This window comes from Parambassis ranga, chromosome 8 (assembly GCF_900634625.1).
Source record: "Parambassis ranga chromosome 8, fParRan2.1, whole genome shotgun sequence".
NCBI classification, from domain to species: domain Eukaryota; kingdom Metazoa; phylum Chordata; class Actinopteri; family Ambassidae; genus Parambassis; species Parambassis ranga.
This window is the reverse complement of record NC_041029.1, coordinates 18,408,861-18,429,114: the sequence shown is the minus strand read 5'-3', so window position 1 is coordinate 18,429,114 and position 20,254 is coordinate 18,408,861. Positions and strand designations below refer to the sequence as shown.

At 44.8% G+C, this 20,254-nt stretch overlaps 1 protein-coding gene across 2 annotated transcripts in view; it reads right to left on the bottom strand.

Moving 5' to 3' along the window:
* Positions 1–20,254, bottom strand: part of baiap2l1b (BAR/IMD domain containing adaptor protein 2 like 1b) — a 21,794-nt gene extending 1,540 nt beyond the window's left edge. For both annotated transcript variants that reach the window (XR_003671034.1, XM_028411101.1), the window contains exons 1-13: positions 19,880–20,254; positions 18,821–18,896; positions 18,635–18,721; positions 13,282–13,343; positions 12,015–12,086; positions 10,812–10,946; positions 8,439–8,591; positions 8,092–8,247; positions 7,907–8,000; positions 7,342–7,558; positions 4,486–4,548; positions 3,514–3,739; positions 71–117 (exon numbers count right to left, since the gene is read on the bottom strand). Coding sequence is in view for 1 of the 2 variants with exons in the window: in XM_028411101.1 (XP_028266902.1) it covers positions 71–117; positions 3,514–3,739; positions 4,486–4,548; positions 7,342–7,558; positions 7,907–8,000; positions 8,092–8,247; positions 8,439–8,591; positions 10,812–10,946; positions 12,015–12,086; positions 13,282–13,343; positions 18,635–18,721; positions 18,821–18,896; positions 19,880–19,930 (1,439 nt within the window). In the remaining variant the exon portion in view is untranslated. The remainder of the gene's footprint in view (positions 1–70; positions 118–3,513; positions 3,740–4,485; positions 4,549–7,341; positions 7,559–7,906; positions 8,001–8,091; positions 8,248–8,438; positions 8,592–10,811; positions 10,947–12,014; positions 12,087–13,281; positions 13,344–18,634; positions 18,722–18,820; positions 18,897–19,879) is intronic.

Here is a 20,254-nt window from a genome sequence, read left to right as displayed (position 1 = left end):
TGGAAACACGGCAGCAGACATGAGCGCACATCTGAGTTAAGAGGACAAGAAAAATCAGTGTGTGACTTACGCCAGATAAGCGGGCGGATGTCTTGAGACGCCGTTAGGTTGGGTCACCTGTGGGGAAAACACAGACGTGTATAATGTCACAAGGCCGTGTATGCAGTATGATTCACAGTACAGACAACGTGGCACATTTACTCTACGTCCATCATCCTTTTCTCTTTGGTTTAAAGTGAGTCTGATCAAATATAAACCAACGCACACACACACTGCTGATGGATCAGTACCCCCTGGGATGTGCCAAAACATGAGAAAAAGTGCTCTGTTATATCACGAGACAACGCGTGGGACCTGGACCGTCTGGAATTTCAAGTCTGCTTGAGTTTTCTTTTGATGAGCCACAGTGAGTCGTCAGAACAGGCATTCTGTGCAAGGCAGAGTTCAACAGTGAGGACGTCAGAGCGCCGTCTGTTCAAGACAGCTGCTATTTTTAACAGGAGAAGCTATTTTCATTGAATGTGGATTAAAGCAGGAGAAGAACACATTCACACAAGAGAAACCAGAAAACTGAGGAAAAGAAATGTTAAAAAAACACACACACAAAACTACACTACAAGTTTACACACACAGAACTTACAGCTCACGATCAAATATTTCGTGTGCATCATTAACACAGGCTGCAGGCCTGGCCACAAAGCGCTCAATGAAAAGCCACTGCCCTCAGGTTGAAGTGAGTTCAGCCTGCAGTACACCAAACATTCCACAAGAGGTCAGAAGTGGATTGAGTTGTCCAGTGTTCACAGCACAGCCCCTCTCCATGTGACCCTCCTCTGGTTTCCCCACATGATCCCAACAGTTGCACATCTGCCCGCCCCTGGCAGATGTTTGGATTACAGATCATGTAGCAATAATCATGGCTGGGAAAAGGGACATATTATAGCTTTATTTTAATAAGAAGTTCTCTTTTTTTCCTCCTAATCCAGGGCTGCTGAGTGTAAGGACAGACAGCCACGCCTCCTTTGAAAGGTTGTGCCTACTCTCCATTTATTTTGAATGTTGTGTATTTACAGAAATACTGATGTATTTCAGTTTGTGTCATTTTGCTCAAAGTCTTCATTGAGATTCATTTCTAGCTCTTCAGAGGAAAACAATGTGGAGACTCTGTTGACCCAGGCTGCAGATGAATATATACATAACCAGCATTCAGCTCGGTCGACACGCTCGCTCTCACACCTCTGATTCGCTCGGCTAGTGTTTGAGTCATTCCTGTTGATACAGGAATGACTTTTCTTCCCTCTGCACTGATACCTGAACCGTCTCTGCCCCTTCAGCTTTCTCTTTAGATCTCAATCTCTTCTTTCTTTGTCTGCTTCTAAATATATTCATTTCTCTGAGCTGTTATCTTATCCTACACACAATGCACCAAACCAGTGAGGGTGCATTTTTTCTGATGGTGACACAGCATTCCAAGCTAACGCCACCTCCCCCTGCTCGTCCTTCTCTGGACAAACTGCAAAAAGCCTTTGCTGATTTCCATCAGTTTCATGACACAGACACACACTGCACAACATGACACAACCTACTGCAACAACGGCTGAATATTCATAAAGACTGCAGCTACAAGTCACCAACATGCACGCTCCCACACAGAGGCCTCAGCTGCCCACTCACACACTGAGCCGAACACAAACCGGAGTATTATAATCTGACTGCAGCGGTAAAAAAACTTTCCCCACACGCAGCTCTATTCTTGGATCTGTGCATACAGCATGAAAGGAGTCATGGCAGCAGTTTGTGACTCACAGGAAGGAATAAACTGCGCTGAAAGTTATTTGTCGTGGAAATAAAAGAAAAGGAACGTGGAGGAGGCCGGAGAGACGAGAACAAGGAGGGGACGCAGGTTTCAGGTTCCCCCAGAGTGATATTCCACCACGATGCTGAGCCAGTGATTGGGAGATGTCCACCGGATGTAGACTGACAGGCCTGACAGTGGAACACACACAGACACACACAGACACACACACTAGAGGTTGGCTCGACTACTGTAAGTCTGCCGGAGGCTGTGGACCAAATGAGTGGTGAATAATGAATACAGGCAATAAGGGAAAAGTATCACCATTTGCCATCTGAACCGCTAAACCTCACTATCTGGGTCAAACATCACAGCTGGCCAGAACAGCCATGATGTCTCCGTGTTCTTTTAGTTTGTGTAACTTCACTGGAAAGACGCAAAAAACTAAAATCTTGCAAGGCAGGTCTCAGGTAATGTACAGTCACGTTTATGTTAAACATAAACTTTGTTTGGACCTTCAAAATAAGGACTTACTATACTCACTTGACAATATCATCAATGTCAAGTGTCACTTCATTCCTGTGTGTATGCGTGTTCTGGACACTGGTCACAGGCTTTAATGTGCATAAAAAGAAATGTATGCAAAGTCAGGCAGACAAATAGGAGACGTTACCGTAAGTCTACAGGAAGCCAAACAAGCAGGGTCAGTGTGTGAATGTTCGGGGGTTGTGTCCATGTCGACGGGACTTGTGCATCTGACCCTGACAGACTGTAACACATTTACATTCATGCAGCAGAGGAACTAAAAAGCTTGGGTGGAGGGAAACCGCAGCTTTGGCTGACACTTTGCATCGCAGGCAAATGTCAACAGCATTCGTGAAGTAAGAAGTTCCAGCTAATGAGGTGGGAGACGGCTGAATATTATTCATACTATATATTTATCCACCTGGGTTATGGAAAAGCTTCTTCTATCATTGCATTAGCATGGTATGTGTGCACCGTCGCCCCAGCTGACCCGGGGCAGATGCTCTCATGCATATTCCAGAGTTTCTTCCTCTTAGTACAGCAGGGTCTCCTTGAGACCCATTATCAGCACACCAGGGATTACTGCAGCAATAACACTCTTTACAGCTGCGGCCTGCGTCTTCTTTCCCTACAACTGCATGAAGGTGAGTCCTGGGACTGCACATTTGAATAAACAGCAAACACACTCCACATTTATCTCCTTAAAACACTGCTGCTCCCTGACAATTCAATGTAAAGTCTGCATTTACTCCGAAAGCATCAGTTGCACTATGAATCCATGTATCTACCATCTAATACTGCTTATCAGACACACTAGCAAGGACACAGCATGCTCAAAGGCATCAACATGAACACCTACACCCACAGACGATAAGTCGGCTGTGTCAAGTGCTAATGCCCGGTCAGTAACACTGTCAGTTTCTACAATCAACAACAATCTCCTTACAAATCCCAATTATTGATTTTTTGTCAGCTGACACTGACAGTGTATCAGAGCGCGTTCAGGTTTCCAAAAAACTCATGTGACACCACCAACACACTGACAGTCACCAGCAGTCAGGATAAGGCTGCACAGCCTCGCTGCAGCAGGTATCGAGTGAGATGAACAGGGCTTCGCCAGCAGGGCAGTACAAACTTTTCTGGATTTATTATATTTCCTAGAAGAATAATTAAAAAAAAAAAAGCAGACTCACTGTGTTTTGATCAGACGAGGAGGAGGAGGAGGCCGCGGAGGGCGTGGGGGAGTGCTGCTGGTTGTTATTTGTGGTTCTGGTGGACGACAGGTTGTTCTTGGTGGCGTTGTGCTGCGGGGTGTCACAGTAGTCTGCTGGGGGGAGCACCATGGTGGCCTCATCCGTCTCAGTGTCCTGATGGTGGAGGTTGACCACGCTTCTACTGCGGTACGGGGCAGAAATCTCACTGGAGGAGGAACAGGAGAGATGAGGAGGCAGAAAAAGGAAGGAGAGGAGCAGACGACATGAAACAACTGGAGAACCTCTCCCGGCATTTCTTAGCATCCAGGTTTACTGACAGAATGAAAAGGTTAATCATAAAACGTATGTGGCTACGCTTGGAGGGACGACCATTAAAATGAGATAATGTGGTCAATGGAAGGTCCTGAAAAGGACACGGTGTGTACTGTTGTGTCCCACGGCGCTGCTTAGAGTTTAAACTTTCTCTTTCCATTACTGGTAGCACTTGGCTGGCAGCCTCTCTGTGGGAGGTGCAGCATAATAAGATCTAATAAATTAATCCGACAGGGATTAGTCTCTTTGAAGAGAAGCCTGGAGTCGACTGTCTTGAACCCCCCCCCCCTTCATCAGCACACAACATCCTGTTTCCTGGTGTTTTTGCTGGGCTTGAGTGAAAAGTCCAATTTCAAAGGTTTTATTCATCTGAGCAAATGATAACTTAAATGTTTATAAGGGTTTATGCATTCTGAAATATATCACAGCATTCTTAAATATTTAGTTTGTCAGGCAGCCCCAGCAGAATACAGAATGTGACGTTGGTACGAGAATCAAAGGTAGAGAGGAGCAGGGAGAATCCCCAAAGGTTTACAAAGGTTATCGCTCCAGCAGGAGTAAGAAGAGGAAACACTGCCAACAATACAGCTGGCTGCAACCTGAGACCGGCCGCTGCACTGGTGTGTGGAGTCTCCTTACCTGTTGTTATTCACAAGTGGCTCGGAGAACGCACGGCAGTAAGATGAAGGGAACCAGCCCCTCCTGAAAAAAGAGACAAAGACGCAAAGTTAGGGACGATTCCATCTGTGGATCAGATCTGATCAGATCTGTGGATCTTATCGGCTCTCACTGCACGGCTGAAGGTCTGTCTAATGACTGGTGAGGGGTTTCCTGCTCTGTGGATCCCTCCAACAGATACAAAGAACACACACACAACAACAACAAACACACAGTATATCATTACAATAACGTGGAGTGGCTCCATTTATAGTGTGAAGGCAAATCTTTTTCACTCTTTTTAACTGGAAAATGAATTAATTGGGCCTACTGGAGTAAATAATCTCGTGGTCAACGCTTTGACAAGGATTTGACACTATTGTTTGAAACTTAACAGAAGGTTTGTTTGGAACTTAAAACCGTCTGTTGTTTGCTTTGTTTTTCCTCCACACAGCTAGAAAACGCTACCCTTTGAAACCGGGTCCCACGCTGCATAGATTTAAAAAACGTCGCTTCCGTGTTTCAACTTTTCTCAAACGATGACGCCACAGCTCCGCATGCGCATGCGCTCACTCCGACGACAACAACAAACTACTGAACTTGTTGTTGTCTTTACAGCAAAGTCTTCTGCTCCTCTACTATAACACAGCGAGCAGCAAGTGGACAATAACTATAAAGTTTTCAGATCCACGTTGTTCTGTTTACTTCGCACAAGTGTTGTGCGTCTTCTTTGCTGTTTTGACCTGTGTCTGTGGTAGCGTCACAGCGCCACTCACAGGCCTGGCGTGTGTACTACAGCGTTTTACACACCCTACCTTTTAGGACAGTGGTCCCCAACCACCGGGCCGGGGACCGGTACCGGTCCGTGGGTCATTTGGTACCGGGCCGCACAGAAAGACTGAGCAAAACATATATTATTCATTATCTGAGTCTGACAGCTGTTTCATTTATAAATCGATCAGATTCATCCGCCTGTGCCTTTCAGCACCTGCCCAGACGCTTGTCTCGGTCACGGCATACGGAACCCCAAAATTAAGCCCACAAGCAGCAAAAATAAATAAAAAACAAACGTCTTTGGAGAGCTTCTTCGGAAAGGGGAAAAGGCCTAACGAGGAGACAGAAGAAGAGGAGCCTACCCCTTCAAAGAAAAAGAAACCCGCATTTAAAATACTATATCAGGAGTCCTATTTAAAATACGGATTTATTGCAACAGGTGATTCTCACACACCAAGTCCGCTCTGAGTGATGTGGCGACAGACTCGCAAATGAGGCAACGAAGCCTTCAAAACTGCGAGACCGAGCACCCTGCATTAAAAGACAAGCCATGGAAGAAAACATGAACAAGAACGACTGAAGCAATTAATGACGGCCAGAACAAAATTACGGAGTGGACTGGACATAAGAAACACACTTCGGGTGTCATGTCTCCCATTATCCCCAGATGGGTCCGCCTCATTGCTGAGAAAGCTCAAAGGCTCCCACTAATTAAGCATAAGAGTAAGAGTCTGTTTATGCACTTTTTTTTTTTTTTTTTTTTTTTTTTTTTTTCTGTGCCGGTCCGTGAAAGTATTGTTTTACATGATACCGGTCCGTGGTGCAAAAAAGGTTGGGGACCGCTGTTTTAGGACACACAAATTTACAGAAAACAATCACAACGTGATAAAGCTATTCCAGTGAAGCTAGTCCACACTTTTCACCTGGATTATTTTATCTTTAAATGATATTTAAAGGAGTGAAGGTAAAACATGAGTAACGGCTATGACAAGCTCAGACCAAGGACTGTGTGTCATTGTGCAGTCAAGGTACAAGATTGTGCGTAATCTCATTGTGGACAAATGTTAATATTTGCACATGTGGGTTCCTACATGTACCTGTGATAAAGACGTGCTGGTAAATACGCTTCAATCAGTCACACTTAGGAATTACTTGTGTTTGTTTAGGTTTCTACTGAGAACACATGCATGTGTCACTACTCAAGGACAGCTTACAAGTAGATTAGGGTGTGAACCCTCCCACCTAGTGACTGTTTCTGAACAGCAAACCACAGCCAGATGAAAATACATTCATAAGGTGCCATATTAATAAAGTGTATTATCTGCTGGGGGCATTAATAGATTTATCCTGCAGTCCATCAGCAACATGAGTGGGTATCTCATTCAGTCGATGTGTATCCTGCTGGGAAACGCAATCAAAGCCGATATTAAACAAAGGAAGAAACGCAGCAGGAGACCAAATGCATCAAAGTCAAACCTCCTGCGGGCTCATCTTGTAAGACGCTGTGCTCTGATAAACACGACGATATCCACTTTTAAGCCTTTAGGCGCTTCAGGTGGCCCCTCCTGCAGCAGTCAAAGTTTTACTTTGTGGCCACCTTACTTTTGAATGCCACTCAGAAAAGCTTCCTTTCTGCCTTTGATCAGTGTTTTTGGATATATCTGCAAGGTAGATTCCCTTGATAGCAATAAAGATGAAACCTGATGAATGATTAAAATTCAAAAATACACTTCCTCAGCTGTCAGATCAAGTCCCTGTTTAAAGGATCAGACATCAGAGACCCAGGGAGAGTGGGCTTGGTTGCTGCCTGTGGATCTGTGTGGGAGAGCAGGTGGTACCCTGAACTTCTGTCTCTGCCTCAATCAAGTGTGCTATCGTACATCCCGCCCTCAGGCCATACTTTACTTTGATTTCCTTATCAGCTCAGGCAGCATTTGACAAGCCTCGAGCTCCGTGTGTGTACACATACATGGTCAGCTTAACAATCAGGCCACAGACCATCTGGGTAGCAAAGACTTTAGATCTATAGAGTACTGTGATCTTTACACACACTGCATCACTTACTTCGCGTTCTTCTCCAGTTCACCGTACATCCACCCGTCTCTCTCGTCAGGGATGAGCAGGACGATGATGTCTCCCTCCTCAAAGCTAAGCAGTGTGCTGTTGTTGGTGGCAGCGTGGGGAAAGATGGTGCGCACGCGTGGCCTCTTGACAATGTTGTTGAGGCCTGTGGCGACAGAAACGGACCTGGCGAGATGGCTTTCCTCACCGTTTCCATGGTCTGAGAGGGACAATACAACAATGACTACAGTGTACAAGTGTATGGACACACAGTGCTGATATGAGGAAGGTGGGGAAGATCAGAACATATTTTTTAGCTATTATTCTTTCCAAATAAGCAGCGATATGTAAGAAAATGCATTGAAATAACTTTTTCAGCCATGTTCAGTCTGGAATGAAGCAGTGAAGAAGTGATATCCAGACCAAGGTAATGTTACAGTTCATACTGTTTACATTTGAAAAAGAACGACTCCTTCTTGCACTAACACTGGCTGTACTTTGACCTGAAAGCCACAACAGAAGGAAGAAGGAAATATTAAATGGAAATGGTGTGAAAATCCCTCAGTACCTGATGTGCTGTTGTTGGTGGTGTTGTTCTCATGGAACATGTTCACCAGAGGGCTGGTCTGAGCCTTCAGAGGGGGAGCTGGTGGAGCGATGTTCTGCCACAAGAAAATGAATGATAGCTTCAGCAGTTCGGCAAATGGGTAACTCCACATTTTTAAAAGCAGAAAAATGAATCCCCCGTCATACCACGCTGTGCCGTGACGGCGAGGGAGAGGGCATCGGTGTGACGGAAACTGGCGTGCGCAGTCCCTCAATCATGGACAACACGCTGTCGGGCATGTTGGTGGCATCGCTGCACTGGTCCTGCCAGCTGCTCAGCTTTGCCGTCAGTATGTCTTTGGCCTGTCCAAAAAAAGATAAAGACAACATGAGTAATCAGTAGGAACAGTGCACACACTCCTATCACCATGGTAACATGATGTGTTGTGGACTGAAAGATGAATAAATTGTTCGGTGGTGCAAACCCACATTAAGTCAAACTTATTGAAAAATCATTTTATCAAGGCAACAAAGCTGTCACTTTTATTCTGCACCTTGTCATGGAAGGAAGCGATCTGATAGGAGAACGTGCAGTGTTTGTCCACAAGGAAACAGAAGCGCCTCTTCTCCTCCAGCAGAGCCTCTTTACATCCGTCCGCAATGAACAACTGCATGTCCATCCGTCGGCCCGACAACGTCTCCAGACACTGATTGACAAAGAAAAAAGCAAACATCAGAACAAGCCCGACATTGTCACAGCGCCTTATCTGGCTGTCCACATGTTTGCAGCCATTCATTGATGATATACACAGAAACACCAACAAGGGCAGATAGAAGACTTCTCTTCTGAATATCCTAATCTCTCCTCTGCAGGGTGGGCAGGTATTATTACCTAACTGTGTTGACACACCAGGTGTTTTGTGAAAAGACAGAGTCATCATCAAGAGGGTCTTTCTTATCTTCCCTGACAGCCTGGGATTAAAAAAAAAGATGGCTACCCCAAAGAGAGAACACAACAAACTCTTATTTAATCATCCTGGTGAGGGTTAATTCTGACGTCCTCTGCAGGTATTCATTTTGTACATTTGTATTCTGACTCATTACAGTAAAACATGAACTTTTCTTCCTGATTATGAGGAAAAAAAAAAAAAAACTACTTCCGAGTCGTATACAAAAAAATCCTCATCCAACTGGCAGGAACTGGCAGGAACTGGCACGCCTGTAACGGCTCCTAATGCGACGACACACACCCTCTCTATTCAGGTGACGTCTGATAAATCCTTAAATGACTGAGGGCGTCATTTCTCAGAAAGCCGCAGTAAGTTAAGTGTGTTTCTCATTTAATGTGAGGTTTGAATGTGGACTCACATAAGGCTGTAAAAAATGTAAACTCATTAAAATGCATGAATCCATTTTGGACTGCCTGTCTGTCGGCTTCATTTCAGAAATCAAACATAAACTATATCTACTGAGACCTGTTGAGATTCCCCTCCACACCCGGCTCTGTGATCACAGCCTTACCTTTGTGGCTACATGTCAACGAGCCAAACAAATGCAAATTTCTGCAGACACACCTCCACTGTCCATTCGTTTTACATCCCTCTAACTTGGGGCTGTGGTTTTAAATAGTAATAAGAGAACGCAGGAACACAGAGTGAACATTGTTCCATCGGTGTTTCAGCACACAAACACACACACAAACTCTTTTAAGCACTTTACATCTGTCAACACTGCAGTGAGCCTGTTGCCACGGGCAACCGATGTTTATCCCAAGGTCTTTAGGTAAAGGAGAGCGAGGGATAGCAACAGAGAAATAAGAAACTCACAAGATAACTCTCACTGCTCCTCTTAGATACATATCTAATCTGTTGAGAAGAGAATAAACTTCTCCATCTCTAAATCTGCTGTTTGACAGCTGTGAGAGCTGAACTGCTTCAGTACTTTTTTAAATTCCATCTCTGTCCTCTAGCGGGCTTTGTTGTGTCTTTGCTGTCTGGTGAATCATCTACCGCTGCAAGCTCCTGTCTCTAATAAGTCCGGTCTGTTTGCAGACTCATCTGTGAGTCTGAGGGCTCTCTGAACCCTAATACCTGGCTTTAAATCAGATAAGAGCACAGCAGCAAGTGAACACTATCGTTTGATTTTCAAGAAAACTGTTCTGGGTGATGGCAAAATCCAGCTAGAAGGAAAAAAGCAGTCACGGTAGTGCACTCAGCTAAAGTGTTCTCTGTCGCTGGCTTTAACTGTGTTTGTGCAGTTGGACCAGAGATTGTGTTTACAGACTACACAAACCCTTACACACACACAGACACACACACTGGCTGACTGCATCAATGGTAGGCAGGTTGTGTAAGGTCTAACCTGCTGTCGCAACTTTGAGATTAAACTCATCTCTTAATTTTCATTTTAGTGGAGTCACTGTTTGCGTGTGGTGGCACCGTGTAATGACAACTTTAACCTGAAGCAATGACTTCATAGTGAGGTCAAATGCTTGTGGTGACAGACACAGTCAGAAAACCCATTTTAAACAATAATAGCCAAGTACTTGAACATGTCTGTTTATATGCGGCAGAACGGATAAAATTTCACATTTCTTTTGCTTTCTTCTGTGTGTGTGTGTGTGTGTGTGTGTGGTGACCATGCGGGTAGAAGACGGTGGAACAAGGAGGAGATGCGGGCGTATTCGAGGAACAGATAAAAGAACCCAACAACAAACAAGGATCCTCTCCTGCATGACTGCGCAGACTAGACACTTCACACACTATCCCCCAACTACTGTTACACTGACTCTGACGGTCTCAGGTGTCAAAGTTTGCAAATGAATGTTCACACAATTACGTCTGTGTGCATATGGACACGCCTGCGCGTGAGTCAAAGACAGAGCGTCGTGAGTCACGTGTACGTAGGTGTTTCTGTGTCCACCTCACCTCGCTCTCCTTGTTCTCGTACTTGTTGCCGTTCTTGCCTTGGCTCTTCCTCCTCAGCTTCTTCAGGTCTGACTGGGACCTCTCCAGAGAATCTTGTTTCATCTTGTGCTCCATCTGGTATCTTTTAAATGTGGCCTGCATCAGAGGAATGATTCATGTGAGTGCTGCAACACCAAACTGAATACATTTGTCAGGATCATGTTTTTGTAGCAGAAATAAAGAAGGTGTTTGGACAATATTTAGTGAGCAAAGTGCTGGAAAAACTGTTGACATCCATAGTTTACAGGTCAGTTATGCCCTTTCCACAGTCATGATTAACTGTTAGTATTATTATTATACTATAATAATAATACTAACAGTATTATAATAAATGTGTAGTTCTAGCACAATTCTAGCTACCAGTGCATTTTACAAGACCCACAATCATCAACCATCACAGTATATAAACAATCAGCCAACAGATAAAGCCTACAACCCATTTTCTTTAGTCAAAAAATGTACTGACGTAACTTGAAGGTAGGCTGCAACAAGTACTCGAGTAACATTCGAGGATAAAATGCATCGACAACTAATTTAGTACTCGATGACTTGTTTAGTGACGTCACGGGGATGATTCTCTTGTGGTGTAGCGGGATGATCAGCGTTTTGGGCACAATAGGTTGGGTTCGAGATGCGGGTGACACACACACACAAACACACGCGGTTTTGGTGCCAGGTATGGTAAGGGTATGGTATGTCACAGCCCTACTTGAAGGCGTATAATACAAATTCTTAAATATCAGTCACAGTCATTTTATATATTATTTCATCTAAACAAAAACTAAATAGTTGAAAGATCGTCATCGCTGCACTGCAGTGCCGCTGGAGAATGAAACCTTCTTCTGTGTTGTAACACTTAAATAATTCGTATTATGATGCACATTTAACACTGTGACAGTGTCATAGTGACTTAGAAGTGGAGTCCCGAACTCTCACACAGGATGAGCTCATGGCTCACGTGTGTTGAGTGTAAATAAAACACTTCACCCTCCATCCACCTGCTCATCCCGTTTGTCTGAAATCAAAGTATTTATTAAGGCTTTTTGTTCCACATTTGTCCTTCTTTAATCTTTTACTGCAGCCAGGCAGAGAATGATGACAACAAAAACATAACAACGCATACTGACTCGCATGAACATGCACACAGGCATGCACGTTACTCACCGTCATGTATTTCACATCCATGTCAGTCTTTTTCTCCAGCTCGGCTATGATCTCCCTGTGGAACCTCTTAAACTTCAGGAGGAGGAGGAGGAGGATGAGGAAGAAGAGGTGGAGGAGGAGGAGGAGGAGGAGGAGGAGGAGGAGGAGGAGGGGACAAAAGAGGAGAGAGTGGAGGAAGACACACTGGTTATTATAAAGAAGATGGGAGGATGGAAGGCTACAGTTTGTACAGTGATCATTTGGACTGTACTGGTGCACATGTATGTGTGGGGCGGTGAGAGCCAAGTCCAAGGTTGCGCTTATGAATGAGTCAGAAACAAAGCGTGGGAATGCCCACAGTGTTCTTTCACTTTCTCCCTCTCTCTCTCATTAATATCAAGGTGTCAAACCCCTCATCGCTACCTGGATGCGACGCAGTCTCTGCACCCACGTGGGCCGGAACCTATTATTTGGAAGACCCTCATTACAAAACACACACACACGCAGTCGGCCACAAAGACTGTGTCGTGTGCATGGCATCATCCACTGAAAGGGTTTCTCCCATCATTTTCTCTGACCTGAATTGATGCGGTGACTCACAAAATGGAGTCCATTAACAAGTCAACCCACCCACTGATGCTGTTAGCAACACTGTCTCAGAGGAGCCTCACAGCTGATCTGCCACCAACATCATCTTTAACAGGTTATTCTGATACGGTTTACTTCCTTAAACACTAAACCTTCTCATGGTTTAGAGTACTGTGTTTACAGCTTTTGCTAAATAAATATAAATATAAAGAATGGAAATTTCTTTATTTGCAAACCTACCCTGGTATCAAGCTACGATACCTTCATATTTAATGAACCAAACTGTTACAGCCCCAGCTGGTTTTTTTCCATGGGCCTATTGCAACCTGCCCCTGTTCTCAGCAAGGAAATCAACACACAGGTACTCCTAGAATCCAAACCTGTTGTTCCCCTTCCTCATCCAACCGCTGTTGTATGCTTCTTTAGTTGATGTAGTTGGGGAGGGAGGTGAGGGAGGTGAGGGAGGTGAGGGAGTGTCTATCTGTCAGCAGTAGGTGAAGGAGAGCGAGGGAAATCTGACTGCCAGTAAACGGTGCTTAGTCAACTGAGGTTTACTTTGTGGTTGTTTGGAATCATACACGGCAGCAGGTTCAGAGTGACAGTGTCTGACAAAGTGCATTGTGGGAGAGGCAACACAATTACAGAGCAGCTAGATGACAGAGGCATGTGTAAGAAGCATGTATGCAGGTGTAGCACTCACATTTTCCTCCAGCTCCAAGTGAACCTTCCTGTGCACCTCTGAGATTTCCATCAGTACCACACCTGCCACAAGGAGCGAGACAAAGATAAGTGCAGGTTAATGTCAGGAAGCAGCGATCCTCCACATGAGGAGCTTACTGAGCAACAACAACAACAACACTGTACAGCATAAAGAGAACAAGGAAGAATGTGTCATTCTAAAAAAAAACATCGATCCTTAGCACCTACAGACACGACAGGAGCATTTCCTTCATCGTCATGAAAGTAAAATATATTACATGTGCCAGAACCAGAAAAACTGGACCACCTACAGCTTTGGTAATCAGAAAGAGCTCAGCTGGCAGGTGGCCACAAATTATAACCTTCCGTCTTTGCATGTTGCCCACAAAAGCAATCAAATTAGGATTAAAGGGCACAACCATGGGGGTGGAAAAATGTCATTAAATATTCTCATACCAAAAACACACCAGCCTTTGACTGATCTACAATAAAAGCCAAACACCTTCCCAGAGCCCCCCCCCCAGGCACTGATGCACGTTGGGTTTGGATATGTGTATGCAGTATTTGAATGTTCTGTTTACAAACCTCTGCTTTATGGAAATATTTACTTACTTTACTTCCTGCTGCACAAGATGTGACATTTGCTGCTGCTAGTTACCTTTATGGATTAATGTTTTCTACAGATTGACAAACTAAAAGCAAACATTAAACATCCAGAGCACTGTGACTGTTTCTGACTTACAACTTGTACCTGGACACAGACCAACAGGCTGGTAGATTTGCTGGTGTAGTAATTGAATAATGTTCATTTAACAACCCTTGTCTTATTGTCAACAATGTTCAAGCACCGAAACCCACGAGTTAACTCTGATCTTAGTTTTTAAAGCGGGATGCTTCATGTTCGTAGCTATTTATTCTGCATAAAATAAAAGAAACCGAACAGTACGTGTTCAGTTTCTGTGTGTAATATATATGACGGCTACATACTTGTCTGTCAGGATTATGAGACGTCTGAGACGTGCCGATGCAGATTCTCAGAACAGACACTTGAGAATACACGCAGCATCTTTTCCCATGGGCATTTGTTTCCCATGTAGCAGCAGCTAACGATGCAGCTGCACTGCACACGGTGGTGTCAGTGATAAAACCCTGAGACATTTTTAAACACAGATACAGCGGCATCTGCTTCTGTGCACGGAAACACTGCAGATGCTATGAACCCTGATTGCAACATGTAAAGCTTCTGTTCTACACGCAGGCTTTTAAAACACGGCCCATCAATCTACAAGCCAGCTGTCTTTTTTTAACACTCCGCTAACATGTAGAAATCCACGCCGCCTTGACAGCTGATGTATCACCATGACCTGAACTTTCATCAGTATGTAAACACTGCCCCTCCCTGCTCTGTCTTTCCAGCCCCACCTTGCCTCACGGTGAGTCTGGATGGTGCAATTCAAACAGCTGAGGAGGAGATAAAGGCCATTAGATCATCCCACGAAATCTCCTCTTTGACAGAGCAGAAGAGGAGGAGGCTGAGAGGCAGAGCAAAGGGTGGGGTGTGGTGTAACAAAGGCAGAGAAGAGCTTTGATAAGTGTCGTAAAAAGCAGCAGACACAGCAGAGAAAAGAGAGAACGATGTATGAAAGTCTTCCATCAGGACGTACACACAACAAGAACAACCTTAAAAACGTCAGCAGGTGTGGTATTGAGTCAAATTCCTGACAGACTGGTTTAACACTGACTGTAAGTCATTAACACATTATCACAATAATGTCACAAAAAAGGTTCATTTCACTGTAACATGCCAGGCGTGAGCAGTCTCTCTACAAACAGGAGTTCACTCAGTTGTTGTTTATTGTTGTCGGCACAAAATGTTGCTCGGCAACAGGTGTGCGCTTGACGAAGCGGCGAAGTGTGAGCGGCAAACGTGTGTCATGATGGCGAGGACAACACCAAAAGCAATCCACCACCACCATAAACTAACAGAAGACAGAGCTACACAGCGCAGACAGGACACCTGCAGCTCTGTGTGCAGGCTGATGAGCGGGGGGTGAACACAGAGAGCGCACAATGAGAGCGTCGATTGGTGTTCATAAAACAACACACAAACAAAAGGCAGCCTAACAATTCAACGCAAAGTATCTTTTCACATAGATGTTAGAAGTGGATGAGCCATCGGCCAATGAGAAAAAACAGCATGAAAGTCATTAGGAACTTGGCACCATGTTATCACAATGATGGACAAAGAACCGACTGAAGTACTGTCGGGATGTTTGTGTAAAGGCAGAAACACATTCTGTTTCCAATGAGCACAGATTTAACATTAAAAAAAGAATGTTATCATCATGCACTTGAGCCAGTGTGGTTGTCATGGAGCGGTGATAAAGAAGAACAAGTACAAGGAAAATATATAGTTAAACAAACAGACACAAACAGTAACCTCCTCCTCCCTTTCAGCTGAGTTTGAATCACATCAACATTCTGCTGGTTTACAGTTCTTCCAATAATCCTGGCATCGCCGACAGCCACCTGACACACCATGCTACATGCGTGGATTATGTAAAGTGGGTCTGATGCCATTTGAACATTGGCCATTGTGTATTTGTGCACTGAAAAACAGCACAACACTCGATGGGATTAAATTCTCTGTGCCAACATCTATGCAATATGTTAATGTTCCAGTTTTATGGGCAGCAGTTGTGAGGTTCTTGTCAGTGTGTGTGTTTTGTTTCCAGCATCAAGGTTTAACTGCAGAGGATCACATGGAGAGAGAATTCTAAGCTGTAGACTTTCACATTTTAACTCTGGCTCTTTGTTTGATCAGAGAAGTCAGATACCCGAGTGGCCCAATGAAAGCAAGGCTGACATTTGAACTCTGGAGGAGGAGGAGGAGGAGGAGGAGGAGGAGGAGGAATAAAGGAATTAAAAGGAAGCAAGGTGCACCGGTCCTCCAATGCCTCTCAAGAGTATCTGGTTTCTGGCTACGTGTCACAGCAGCTCAGGTTTCCAACAGAACAACCGCAGATGCAGATGTAGAGACTTTCCTGTCCTTCAGGCAACTCTTCATCCTTCATCCCACCCTGATGTAAAGAGCTGTGATGCACCTACAGGCCTTGTTTATTACGGGATCGTTTGTTGTGTGTATTTAGTCGCCACTGCTCGACATAACCTGGCATAATGACTCAGACTACAATGACATGAAGCGTCTTTGCCTCCCTCCCTCTCCCCCTCTCTCTCCCTCATACAGGGATTAGTGAGTACTGGAGTGTGTCCACATGTCAGGAGGTGAGTGTGACTCAGTCTGGACATAATGACTCTACCCCACATAAAATTGTTTTGTAATGTTAATGCATGTCTGGGTCATCTCAAGGACTGCAGCTGTTATGTTTTTAATGTTTCTTTGTCTTCATTGGTGTCACTGGGTTTACTGATGATAATCAGCCGCCTGTTTGTGTCCCTCCCCTCATTTCCTCCTTACTTCCTTTAACAGGAAGCATATTTCACAAGAACGTGTGATTTACTGCTCTGATTCCGATCCTCTTTCAGCAGCAGTGGGCTGTATATTCCAAGTGAACAGCAGAAGCATGCCACCATTCAAAGGTTGCTGGTATTTTAGGAGCAGTGACTAAAGGAGAAAATTATTTTGTTGATGTTTTTGCAGCATGTTTTGCCAAAAGATTGAAAATCATATGTTTTTATTTAAATATTATGATTAACCCATGACACCCCAGGGCTGATTGTCTGACTGCAGACGACAGTGTGTCCCAATCCAACATCAAAAGTCCACGGTAACAAATCTTGGTGTAAAACTGGACTCCAGTCTGAAGCCTGATGCTCAGATCAGTGCAGCTGTTTTCAGCTGAGACAGCCAAAGCCAAACGTTCCTTTCTCGGCATCACTTTGAGATTTTAACTTATGCTTTTATTACCAATCGGTTCGATTATTGCAGTGCACTTTGTTTTGGGCTCAGCCAGGCGTCACTTGCACGACTGCAGCTTGTACAGAATGCTGCTGCACGGCTTTTAACTGGGACTAAGAAACGACAGCACATTACTTTTTAAAGTCACTGCACTGGCTCCCGATTCGTTCTCACATTGATTTTAAAATTCTCTTATCTGTTTTTAAATCCCTTCACGGTCTCGCCCCTCGGTACATGTCTGACATGCTCCAGCTCCACCGCCCTGCTCGCTCTCTCAGGTCAGCTGACCAGTCTCTCCTGGTCGTTCCTAAAACCCAGAGAAAACTCAGGGGGGACCGGTCCTTCTCTGTCGCGGGTCCTAAGCTGTGGACCGAACTTCCTCTGCACCTTAGACAGATTCTTTTATGTATTAAGTCATCACTTAAAAACACATCTTTTAACTTTGAGTTGCTGACTTCTATTTGTTTTATTGTTCTTACTCCTGACTGGTGCTTTTATTGTTCCGCTTTATATCCTGTGCTTTATCAATATTTATTTTATTTTATTAGTAATTGAATCCACTCCTGAAGGGCTGTGTACAGCACTTTGGCCGACCTTGTTGTTTTTTAAAGTGCTCTATAAATAAAGATGGATTGGAATCCAAACATTTTCCATAAACAGTCCTTCCACTGTGCACATCATCAACCTGTGTAGAAAACATGTTGTATCCTATGCTCACAAAGAATCTTCAATTCTCTCCTCCTTCAATACAGTTAGCTGCTCCATTGTCCATATTCTCATGTACTGCATATACTCTGCCATCTTAGCAACAAGCACAAAGGCTGTTTCCACCATGTTGAACAGACAGAGATATAAACAGATGACAATTTACAGTTGTACTGGTAATGGTCAGGCGGACCATCCACAGCTACCAGCTCAGCCTGCGCAGGTTGATTGCTACATTTCTTTTGGAGGGTGGAGTGTTTCTTTAACTGTGCCAGGAAACCGACACCAGGCAACAGGTGGCACTTCCCATTGTGCTGCTGAATTTAATTAGCAGTTTTGCCGCTAATCAGCAGGGGACATGGGAGATAATATACAGTGGTTAAATCAAAGTGTGCCACTGGTGACATGGAGTTAAGGTGCCAGACATCTTTGGACTGTAAATTAGCTTCTGGGAACTGCAGCCTGGGGAGTCGACTGGGAACAAACAGAAGGCCAAACAAACTCCGTGCCAGAGTATTCCCAAGCCCGCAGCATCACAAGCATGGAGCATTACTCAAAGCATTCTAACTTCTAATGTGTTTATCTGCAGAGCACACATGGAAGATTAGACATGACATTAACTTTAAAATCTCAGTTTACTGTAGGTCTTTATTTAAGTTTACGTTTCAGGATGCACACCTTACTCAGAAAAACTAAACGTCTTTTTACCCATAGAGAGACGGAAACTTACCCAGTTCTCTGGAGACCGGAGAAACTGAAGCGTTCTCACCGATCTTAGACACTGCATCAAAGTACAACCTCCCTGCCAGGGTCATTGCTGGGGAAATGATACAAAGGTCATCAATGTGTGTTAGAGGAGCTCCTAATGGCTGCTGGAGTCCTCCTAAACCTTCCAGAATGTGCCGAAGGAGCTCACCTGCCACTGACTTCTCGTAGCTTTTGCCCAGGTTGACCAGGTTCCTGAGGCCCGGGTTGAACTGTTCCATAACATTCTGTGTGGGTGGAGAAGAAGAAAAGTGACAAAGGGGCGACAGAGAGTAAAGTACAGGCGGCGCTCATTAACAGGAGGCAAAACATCATATAAAATGTGAAACAAAGACAAAAACAAGGCAGAAATGCAGCCATCATGGCTGCCGGGCAGGACAGGGTCTTAGCTTATGTGCAAACCCAGTGTCTAGAAACAATAAGGAAACTACTTCAGGAATAAAGTCACATGAGCCTGACATAATCAGCCACTTCTCATTCACACCTTGGTCAATAAACAACTTAGGGCTAATTCTCTGGGAGGCTTGTGTTGCTGTGAGCCAGAGGTGATGTCTGCTGAGGAACCCGCTGTATAATCTTACCCCACAAAACACAGCCCAGCTAAATTATTAAACCTGGAGTCTCTTTCCTGCATTTCAGCACAGCAATAAGCAGCCGGGGCTGCCCTGAGAGGCTCCAGGAGGCTTCATACACTCGGTCCACCTTTCACTGTGCCGCCTGTGTTGGCAGCTTGGGCTATAGGTGGGATAAGTGAAATATTCCAGGGTTAGGGAGTTCACGCTCAGATCAGTTCTTTACAATCACACACTGCAAAACAAATGATGCTAAAGCACCCAGGCAGCACTCGAATGGGGGATGACACTCCCAGGGTGGAGCTGCTTTCCTCAAAACCAGTGGTTCCACTCACTGATAGATCAGAAAGCTGATAATCAAACAGCAGCATGGGAACAGTTACTGAGCCTGGGCCAGAACTAGCTCAGGAGCACTTCACTGACACTTTCCTAAAGATCCACACTGGATTAGAACGTGGTGTTTATTAACCAATGCCTTAAAAAGTCAAAGCTGCCCCCCCTCTGTGAGATTAAACTTTACTGCTCAGATTAAGACATTCAAAGTCTTTAAATGGACATTTGAAGCACACGGGATCCATGAGGTTCCTACATGTTTCCAGTCGCACCTGTTGTGTTCCCAGCCTCCTGCAGGTACCCACCTTGTATGTGCTCTCCGTCAGCTTGTTCACCTCCTCCGCGCTCCTCGACATGTTTGCTTCCCTCGCGACGCTCGACAAACAGATAATAAGACTATTTAATTATTATTAAAAAGAAAAAAACACCTACACTAACCCCGCCACAAACAACACAACAACGTCCAACAGGTGACCCGGACCCTCCACGAACACACACCGCCCCTCAGAGCCCGCAGCAGGACGCGCAGGACGCGCACAGAGCAACACGAGCTAAAGAGGGAAGAGGAGAGAGGAGGAAGGAGGAAGGAGCTCCGGGAGAGGAGCTGCTGCTCTGTGTCCGAGCCGAGCTGTCAAACCTGCTGCAAGCTCGGCGGTTAGTTCACCGGAGGGGAGGAGGCC